Source organism: Natrix helvetica (assembly GCF_964273705.1).
Source record: "Natrix helvetica genome assembly, chromosome: 3".
Taxonomy (NCBI): Eukaryota; Metazoa; Chordata; class Lepidosauria; order Squamata; family Natricidae; genus Natrix; species Natrix helvetica.
The window spans coordinates 138,740,458-138,750,834 of NC_138549.1; the positions used below are offsets into that span (position 1 = coordinate 138,740,458).

A 10,377-nucleotide genomic window follows, 5' to 3' on the forward strand; every position below is an offset into this window, starting at 1 on the left:
GTGCATCCTGAATTGTTATATTACACTTACAAAAGAGGAAAATAAACCAGCACTGATTTCACAAGGTTCCTTTATGGCAAAGTCATGGACAAAAAAGACACTATATACATTCTATAGAGGGACTAGGTAAGTGCAAAATGTAGCATTTGAAGCTGAAAAATGTTCTTACTCACTTCCTACTCACATTTTTAAAAAGAGAAAATACTGAAAATCTGGGCAATATCACCTGAATGCTCAGAACTATGCAAGACCAAAGGTATTTGGCACAATGTATCTATCTACAGGCCTTGTGAATGATTTGCCAATATAAACCCAATAGGTTCCACCACAAGGGAAAGCAAGAAGCAGCGATAGGAGCCGTGAGAGGATAAACGATAAACCCAGGGGCATCAGCAGTGGGGAGGGGGAGGAGATGACTAAACAAGCATCATGCCATCATGTCTGTTTTGTAAATATGTTTCAAGGCCTCATGCACGAACAAAAGAGATAGAGCTTGCATCACAATGACACAGTGCCCATTTAGTCACTTTGACAGAAGCACTGCTGCAGATAGATGCCTCTGGGTTAGTATGTTCTATTATTAAAATATTAGCCCATGGAAGAAAAAATGTGTAAAAACTGGGGTTACATTTTAAGAAATGTGACACTTTTTAGTTGTCTCCTCTCACAGGCTCTGCTGGAATAAGAACTAAACAGATGTAGTGCTTAGATTTAAAAAAAAACCAGTCTGCTGTGGATTGTTTGGGATCCATATCACCAATGAGGCACTCTGCCATGAGATCAAAGTGAGGCTGAATTGCCTCAGGAAATCATTTTGCTCTGATGTCAAAGAGTTTGGCATGCAGAGAAGATCTACCCAGTACAGTAAAACAGCCATAATGCTGTTCCGAGATGGGGATTTGTGTTATTCTGTGGTTTTGCATTGGAAGGATGCTTTACTCAAGCTTTCAGTAAGGTATCTCTTCATATGTCTACATGGCACTACTGAAAAAGCAGAGATGTGCATTATGGAGAACCTAATCATTATGTCATCCTACCACAGAAGCTAAAATTCAGACTTGTATCTTTTATTTCATCAAAACTAAACATTGGAATCTTATGGCTGTGCACTGACTACTCCTATAGTCTAATTTCTTTCAACTAGAAGTTGGCAAGTGTGCCTCAAAAAACATCAGTAGGACATTTATAGTACATTAGAGGCCGAGGGCTGGTCTGACATCTATAATTTCAATTTTGAATGCAAAACACATATCAATAGAAACTATACTGACATTTTCTTTAGACAAATGTTGTAATCATAAGATTTATTTAGCTAGTCTAAATAGTTCTTTAAATATATTATAAATCCTGGGGGAGGGGGGGGTCACTTCATATGGGAGTGCTCTTCAGTTGCCCCAAACCTAATGCTTGATAGAGATCAATGGTCAAAATTGATTGGAATTGCAAAAAGTCATCTAGTTAGGGGAATACTTGTGTATTGATGGCTATTTGTTTGGCAAATCATATAAATGACATCCAAGGCTAAATGCATAAATGTTTATATTCAGCCTTGGTTAAACTGTTACTTTCCAGATGTATTTTTCCCCCAGTTTTGTAATCCTCAGCCAGCAGGACTGTGCTGGTTGGAGATTAGTGGAGTTGAGTTCCAGCACATCTGAATGGCAACAGACTCAAGACAGCTCCTACAAAAAGGATCTATTACCCTGTGCCCCCAAAATAAAGTGAGAGAAAATGAATGGAAGAAAAGAGATTTGCAAGCACATTGATAAGCAGTACAAAACTGGGGGGAAATGACGATGTTGCTGTCCATTAAATGATGCACTACAACGATCCATTCTCCCTCTGATCACAGTTTCCTCACCTCTTGTGCTTTTCAGAAAGAAATGATATGGAATGACACAAGAAGGGGAGTCCACATGCAAATTGTGCATAGGTTGTGCTGCTGATTCAATTCTCTGTGCATCTGATGCAAGCTGCAAGGATCCAGGAAGTGGATTTAAGTTACTGGAAGTCATCCAGTCAGCACCAATTTCAGTTGGAGGGACTGTGGGAATGAAATTCACAGAAAAGTAAAACAGGAAAAAGATAAAACTGAAACTGGAAAAAAAAAACCTTATGAACTCAGGAGGCTCCTTCCTGTGGAACCAAAGGCAGATGACTAAACAGAACATACCTCCTAGAACCAAAGAGCAAATGGAATGGCCCAGATTAACCAAATAAAATAAAGTGGAGGAGAAAAAAGTGTTTATTGGGAGTTTGAAAGTAAAAAAGACCTTCATGCAGATTAAATAAGGAGGGTACAAAGACGAGAGTTAACAGTCTTCCTAGGTCTTTGCCTATGTTGGTTGTGGCAGGAAAGTCGAAGGGCAGAAACTGCAGGAAACGGCTCCAAGAGCAGCAATGACGCTTCCAACTCTCATGCTTTCTGGGGTTTTCTTTTCTTTATTATTTTATAAAAAGATCCTCATTTTAGGGTTCCACAAACTTGGCTATTGCCCTGTCTGTTAGCACTGCCCTGCAAAAAATACAGCAGCCAGCTCTGTGTGGCTATCTCCAGTTTCTTTCCTTACACAAGAACATTTATGTTGGGAACACTGGATGTGAGGGATTTCTTGATGCTCCCCAATCATACTGTAAAACCAGGAGTTTATGACAGAGGCAGAAAGCCCGAGAATAAAACCCACTATTCTCTTACCACCAAAGTTATTGGAGGTGGAGGGAGAGCAGTGTCTTGCAAAGGAGACTCAACTGTCTCCTGTTTCACTGTTCACCTGCACAGATCCCAAAGGAAGTGATGGGCACCTGCCTGCCACTCTGTGGTGTTCATTCCAGACTGCAGGTTCCAGAGAAAAAAGAAAGGAGACCTAGGAGCGAAGACAACCAAGATTGGCTCATTCGTCTCCATTCATCGTAATCCAGTTATTTTTAGAGTGCAGACTGCACATTGGGGTCCAAGGTTTCTCGGTCAGGAGACTCAATGTAGTTGGCTGCTTCCTGAAGTTTCAGCAACATTGCCATCTGTATAGGTAGGATGAAAGACAAGTAATAATTAAATACACCACCTTTTCTCAGCTTGATGCCTTCCCATGTAATGAGGCTCCCCTTCTTTTCCACAGTGGCTGAGAATTATGGGAGGCAGTGTTACAATGCACCTGGAAAGCAGCAGAAGTAAGGCAGGTTGGTGCAGATATAACCCACTAGATCAGGGGTGTCCAAACCTGGCAACTTTAATTCTGGGAGTTGAAGTCCACAAGTCTTAAAGTTGCCAAGTTTGGACACCCCTGCACTAGATGCACTTCAGATTGAAAACAATCTACTGCAATGAGTATATAGGGTACCGAGACACTCTCAGAGAGATTAAGGAATAACTGATTATTTCAAATCATTTGCGCTTTAGATAAGAGGGGAGCTAAGACACTAGAAAATATGTACAGTTCTACAAAGAGAAAGTCAAGGGCAATTTACACACAGGTATTTGCATAATGAAAGTTTGCCTTTCATGATCTGCCAGCCTTATTTACAATTATACTATGTATCTTATTTTTATTCAGGTAAGAATACGTATTATGAGACTGAATCTGAAAGGGATGTTGGAAGGGGATAACCGAGCTTTGCAACCCCATTCATATTTTTATGGGATTAAGATAAGAGCAAATGTGGCTAGTGAAGACAGGCTAACTAAAACAGAAGAAACAGATTGTCTGTTCCAGTCCAGAATTTGAGGCTCCCTCTAGTATCACTCATCCATCATAATTTTTGCACAGTACTACTCTGTCATGGTCTTACAGTTTATATTCTTTTTTATAGGGGCCATTGCTTCCAGGACCTCTGTCCCACAATCACTTGCCAGCATCAATTTCTGCTTGGTTCAACAGAGGAATATATGTGATAGTGTTTGTTTCTGTCCTATATCACCCATAACTCATCAATGACTATGTACATAACTATATCATGTAGTTTTCTCAGTTGGTATGTAATGCTCTTTCTTTGACTAATACATCTTTGCCACCTTGTGGCCATATCATGATAATGCCATGGCAGAATCAGACTTTCTTTCTTGTGAAGGTCATTATGCTTTCTGAAGAGGTCAACAATGCAGTCTTTATTACATGGCAGAGGAGAAGAGAGATTTGTCTTCTCCATGTTACTTTGTGCATTCAGTCCTTTGCCCTGCTGCAATGTCAGATGTAAGACACGAGGGGAGGGAGAAACTGGGATTCGAAAAGAGAGAGGGACATAATGGAGAAACAGCCACTCTGACAACATTACAATTGCCTCCAGTCATAGAGCAATTAAGCTAACAAATTAACAAGGGCTGTCAATTTTTGACAAAATGAAAATTGATGAGAAGAAATTAATTTTTCTATTCCTATAAGCTATGGTCTTTGAAAAAAAAAATCTTTCCATTAGTGACAAGAACTGGGATACTCATTCAGGAACATAATTCTGAGTGAATGAAGGCGAGTATACGTGTTCCAGGACAGTGTTAGAGTTATCCCATCTGGGTCGGTCACCGGGATCAGAGGTTTTGTCTTCTGAGCTTTTGGTCTTATGCTGGAGCCCATCTTCATGGAACCTCTCTTTCTCTCTCTGGTTGGGGTGACCGACCCAGGTTGGATGACTCTGAGCTCTTCAATTTAATTCTCAGTAGCAACTATTCTCATTTGCAAGCTGAAAACATACCAAGGGATCTGATTCCAGAGAATTGGGTGTAGAATCCTTGCCACTCCGTTCCTCTGGAGGAGACACTATGCTGTGGGGCCCCACACTGGGTGGGGGAAGATGGTATAATTTTGATTGGTCTTGCTGGGCTGATGGCCAAGGCAACGTATCTCTCACCCACTCCACAGGGTCCTCCCAAGCAGCTTTCTGCCCATGCACCTGCAACACAAAAGGGCGAGAAAGAATACTGACACTTGCTAGGGGCAAGTGACATACACACATACCTAGTCTTCCAGTTCCTTCACTGGGGAACAGAGTAGAGCTTAGAACATGTTCAAGGAAATAGAGGACAGGATTGGAAGGAACAGCTTTTCTGCAGGGTTTTATGAATAATTCAGAGTAAAAGGAAATAGCAACCTGTAGTTGAGGAACATATGTGCATATTGATATGCAGGCTTTAGCCATATCACCAGTTCTTCTAGAAGAAATGGGGACCCATGGAAAATTACCTTGATCCCATCCTTTGCTCCTTCCTGGAGATAGGGAATAATTGAATTGTTCCAGAGATCAATGAACCAGGTACGGAAATCTTCAATACCAATTGGGCATGACAGGAAGAAACAAGGACCTGGAAAACAGTAAAGGGAATAAGGTAAACTGTTAGCCAGTGGGGGAATATCAGTCCTATTTAACATTTGGTCTTAAAAGAATTATTCCATTATCATAGTTGCTATGGCTAAAAGGAATCAATACGGAATATATTTACTCCTTTAAACAGACATTAATTTCTAGTTCCTATGATCCACAGTGAGAAGCTATTTGGTGTATAGGATTTGCCATTCAGTTCTAGGGTGTAATTACAGACATTTGGGCCCCTTGAATATCTCAGAGAAGCCTATAGTTAAATGGACAAGCTTACTCCCTAAAATTTGATAAATTCCAACCCCACAAAGATATCTTCAACAATAATACAGACAATAAAAAATAATGAATGTGGCTGTCAAAAATAGACTAATTAAGAAAAAATAAAGATTATGTAAAATAATATTCTAATAAATAAAGCAGAATAACCTAGAAAACTAGATTAGACAACTAGAGTGATTCTAAGCAAATGCATATTGCTTTTCCCTCACTATGAATTAACTGCAGGGAACTCAATGAGAGGCTGAAGCTTCCATGTGGTGTCTTAACCTTTCTTTTATTAGTCTGAAATAAGATGCAATGTGAAGGTGAGATTTATTTCAGCTTCCTGGATGGCTTAGGCTTACCAATGAGAAAGTCAGAAGTGCTATGCTTCTCTAAGAAGGTATGGAGGTGATACCAGAGCTTTGGCACCCAGTCCAACACACGTAGCAGCTCATCCCGGTTGGCATTGACATCACTATCAGACTCAAGCAGCTTCCGACGTAAATAGCGCACCAGGAAGCCATTAGCTGGCTCCACGTTATTGGAGAAAGTCAGCATCCTACAGAATAATATGATATGTTGGTCATGACAAAAACATGAAAGTACTCAACCCAAGCAAATTATCCTCTTCCATTGTCTTTTCTAGACTAAAATATTGAGTAAAAGAAAGAAGTTTACATCTTCCTCATCCCAGAAAACAATCTGCATGAAGTGCATACTCCCCAAATATAAATCTTTGAACTTGACCATATAGAAGAGACATTCTAAATAGACATTGCGGTAGTAATTACCTGAAACTGAGATGGAGGCCATGGTTTGGAGTCATTTTAACAGGCTGGTTAGTTGTTCCAATTATGTAAGGGCTGATGGGGAAGACAAAGAAAATTGCATATAGTGTATTTGGATTCTAGATGGGGAAAAGATTTTGCTTATTTACAGGAGTGATATGGCTGCTATCTGACATAATGACTCTAAGTGGCTCATAACATGATCAGAGCTTCTTTATTCTGACCTTCCACCACTTTAAATAGAATGGGGGGGGGGGGGAGTTGTGTGTGCCTTCCAGTCAATTTTGACTCCTGGAAACTGAAATGCTGAAGATAAAATAGTGTGGCAACCTTTTTCTGGTAGTTGCACACTACGGTATTTTATTGCACTGCTCTGGGGCACAATAAAATACTCTCTGTTATTTTGATTACAGTATTAGGTGTTTTGAGACATTCGATGATCTATCAGTCAAACCACAACTTGCTCTATGATCCTGAAGAGGGAAGTTATAACCCTTCCTGCCTATGACAGGTTGGTCATCCAAACTAAGGATGAGAAAGTTCTCTTGTTTAATGCCATTCATGGGTTATGCCTGAAATAATGATGCAACCATGTCTTTCACAAAAAGCTATCATTATTAGGTATAGGATAGGCAGAAAAACAACAACAATTTAGCATAATCTGTAAATTCTTGCAATATATGTAGTTTACAGGGCAGGATCTTTATTCTGGTATTTGTAAGCTCAATATTAATATATATCTTGGTTTCTCACCATTTGTGATATTTGCAGGTAAGTGCTCCATTGACAAGCTCACTGATGGAGCCAGGCTCACTGAGATCATCTAAGAGAATAACTAATGGAACATCGATCCCTGTTTCCCGATCAATCTGATTGGCTAGATTGGAGAGGTAAAGTTGTAAGTCCTGGTGCAAACAATGAAAGTAAGATGTTATTGTATCAATAGAGAGAGAATATTCAGAAACATCACAAGACAGAAACACAGGGATATCAGGAAAATTCACTGGTTAGTGGGCTTATGGCTGAGAACTACTAGTTCCGTGATGGCGAACTTTTTCGGCAATGAGTGCCCAAACCAGAATGTGCATATGACCATGTGCCAGAGCGCCGGAAACCATGACCAGATGGTTGGCACACATGTGCGTGCCGGCTAGCTTGCCTTTGGGTTTCCGGCACTCTGGCACAGGCAAAGACCAGCTGGCCGGTGTGAAACCAGAAGAACAGCTGGCGACAACGTGTGTGCCCACAGAGAGGGCTCTGCTTGCAACCTCTGGCCATAGGTTTGCCATCATGGCACTAGTTAGAACTTAACATAATTATGCATAATGATTCTAATTATGTTAATAGAACACTGACAAAGGGCTCGAAGAATAGATTCATGAAAATAAGGACTTCAATACTATACCTACCTACAAAGTTTCATTTGAAATTAAATTTAGAATTACAATGAAAAATGAATGATTTCATAAGGGATAAATTGTCCCAACTAAACTAACAGAGGAACCTATGACTAAGATTTGAGTTAAGATTTGAGTTAAGATCTGGAGATACTGGTCTTGTGACTACGGTATTCAGAAATGAAACAATTAAAAAGTTTCCTGCCTTGCATGATTGCTGGTGCATGTTGAAAGTATTAACGATGCCTTCAGTAACCTCGCGGCCAGAACGTTCCACCAGGTATTCAGCCAGGCGATTGGTCAGATAGGTCTTGCCAGTTCCACTTGGTCCAGAGAGAATAAGGCGCCGGTGCTTGAGTAGAAGGCTTATGTAGTGCTGCATCATTGGTTTGGGGATAAGAGTCTCAAAAACCAGGCTGTCCACACATTTTTCTTTCAAACCTACGCCCAAGAATATTACAAGAAACCTTCATAACATCACACAGTAGCCTCAATTTTGCATTACAATGGTTTTTCATGTGCCAGATCGGTTTCCTTCTTTTTGTAGCAATTCTCAATTGTTTAGAATTTCTTCCTAATTTCTTCGCAATTTCATCCTAGTTACTCAGAAATATGCATATTGTAAAAGGCTCAGGCTTATCCGACATCATTACTCCTACTTTGAAAGGCACTTAATAAACACATTTTTTGCATCAAATTGACAAATCTGTCTGAAAAGGACTTATGAGGAAGGCATTCAGATAACCTAGTATTAATTATTAGGCTCCCCCAATTTGAGAAATGCCAGATTAAATAATAATCTGAAGGGATCTTGAAGCTGAGATTTATTTTCATCTAATAGCAGAGACTAACTGCTATTAGTATAATGCTATACTAACTAATGCTATACATAAACAAGTACAATTCTTTGCATATAATTAGTACAGCACAGTGCTACAGCGTTACAGTCATCCACAGCACCTAATTCTGGACTTAGAGATGCTTTCCAGAGCTTTTTCCTTTCTACCAGTCATTTGTAAATAAACAGTTAAGAACCAATGGGGAAAAAAAGCAGGACCTTTCAAAGTCACAGCAATGCTGGTCACACCCCGGCGGGAAGGAGGTAGTTCTGGGGGCTCCATATCCAAGATTCTTTTAACATGGTTGATGCTGTAGCCATAGACAGACTCAATGCTGAGTCCCAGAGTCAGAGCAGGATCCATCTTGGTGACATAATCCTAAATAAAGGATAGAAAGTTTTCCAATTAGTGAGGCTCTCAAAAAATTTAATGCTACACTTATTGTAAAAATACCGGAAGGAAAGTGAGGACATGCATGGTCTTTAGGAATAAGATCAGGTATAAAGATAAATAATAACTGCCACTACAAATATGACTTAAAACAACAACAAAACTTCCATATAGCATCATGTACTCTGTTCTCTCCCTGGTTTTTCAGTTCTCCCTGTCAGACACTCAACATTCTGTGGCCACTGAGCATGCTCAGCTTACACTGGGTTATTTTAAGAATACATGCTGCTGTTCTTCTCTTCTCTCTCTTCTCTCCTCCCTCCTTCTCTTTCCTTTCCTTTTTTTTGCATTTTCTATAACTGATCTCTTCCTTTTGTAGTTGACTTTAAATCCACATTAAATTTGAGTATTTATCTAAATTTGTCATATAGATAAATATTCCATGAATATGTGTAACAACATCAATTGCAATGGTAAAGATTGATAGCAGAGGTGAACTGCCATCTTTAGACTGATGTGATTAAAGATGCATAGGTAAAAAAAAAACTATTTGCATGTACTCACTGTATTATTCATATTATATATGGAAATATCAAAAGTTAATTAACTTTCTTATGCAAAAGATTAAACTGCAGCAGATAGCCCCTGGTTTGGCCATATAATGGTCAAGGAAAAGTAAGTGTGTGTGTGCGTGTGTGTGTGTATGTGTGAGTGTATAGAGGGGGGGAGGTTTGATGATGTGTTGCTTATCTTTATTAGGTCCATCTTATCTTTTTCTCTCTGCCATTTCTCTCTGCCTCATTCCTCTGCTATTCTGAGATTCTTTTTAACTTAGTCGTAGTATGAAAGATGGCTAGCAGGAAAGGTAGCATTTAAAGTTCTGTCCTTAAAGCCCAGGAGGAGCAAATAACGTAAGACTGAACGATGAATGAATCCAAATTTTGAACCCAAAATTTAGTCCTCTAGATATCTGAAATAAAGTTTTTGAAGATGGAAGTGTACCAAAAAAGTTGCCGTTAATTAGCAACTTACCTTGAAAATCTGACAGACAGCTTCATCCAGCATTTTCCAGTCCAATTTCCCATTCACTTTGCTACTGCCCAAATAAAACTCCTGCTGCTTCAAGTCCTGGAAGCCAAACCAGAGGTACAATATGACTGGGGATGTTTACAATGGCAACTGGATCATCTCATTAAAGTTATATCCCCTCCCCCAAATATGTTGCATATGAGACATACTGTCCCAAACAGTGACCTCTCCCTCCTTGTGATGGTACTTACTCCTTTGATGATGTGCTGAGGTGGCATACGCACTACTATTCGCAGTACCATTTCATCCTTCTGGGTACCAGCACTGATGCCATCCATTGGTGACAGTTCTAGAAAAGCAAAATTC

The 10,377-nt window shown here is 39.7% G+C and overlaps 1 protein-coding gene across 7 annotated transcripts in view; it reads right to left on the minus strand.

Moving 5' to 3' along the window:
• Nucleotides 1-2,227: 2,227 nt before the first annotated feature.
• Nucleotides 2,228-10,377, minus strand: part of NAV1 (neuron navigator 1) — a 264,216-nt gene continuing 256,066 nt past the window's right edge. For all 7 annotated transcript variants that reach the window (XM_081948342.1, XM_081948339.1, XM_081948341.1 and 4 more), the window contains 10 exons: nt 10,263-10,360; nt 10,015-10,110; nt 8,811-8,970; nt 7,959-8,194; nt 7,110-7,261; nt 6,360-6,431; nt 5,931-6,127; nt 5,172-5,290; nt 4,684-4,881; nt 2,228-3,018 (listed from right to left, as the gene is read on the minus strand). In XM_081948342.1, coding sequence (XP_081804468.1) covers nt 2,926-3,018; nt 4,684-4,881; nt 5,172-5,290; nt 5,931-6,127; nt 6,360-6,431; nt 7,110-7,261; nt 7,959-8,194; nt 8,811-8,970; nt 10,015-10,110; nt 10,263-10,360 — 1,421 coding nt within the window. In that variant the 3' untranslated portion in view covers nt 2,228-2,925. The remainder of the gene's footprint in view (nt 3,019-4,683; nt 4,882-5,171; nt 5,291-5,930; nt 6,128-6,359; nt 6,432-7,109; nt 7,262-7,958; nt 8,195-8,810; nt 8,971-10,014; nt 10,111-10,262; nt 10,361-10,377) is intronic.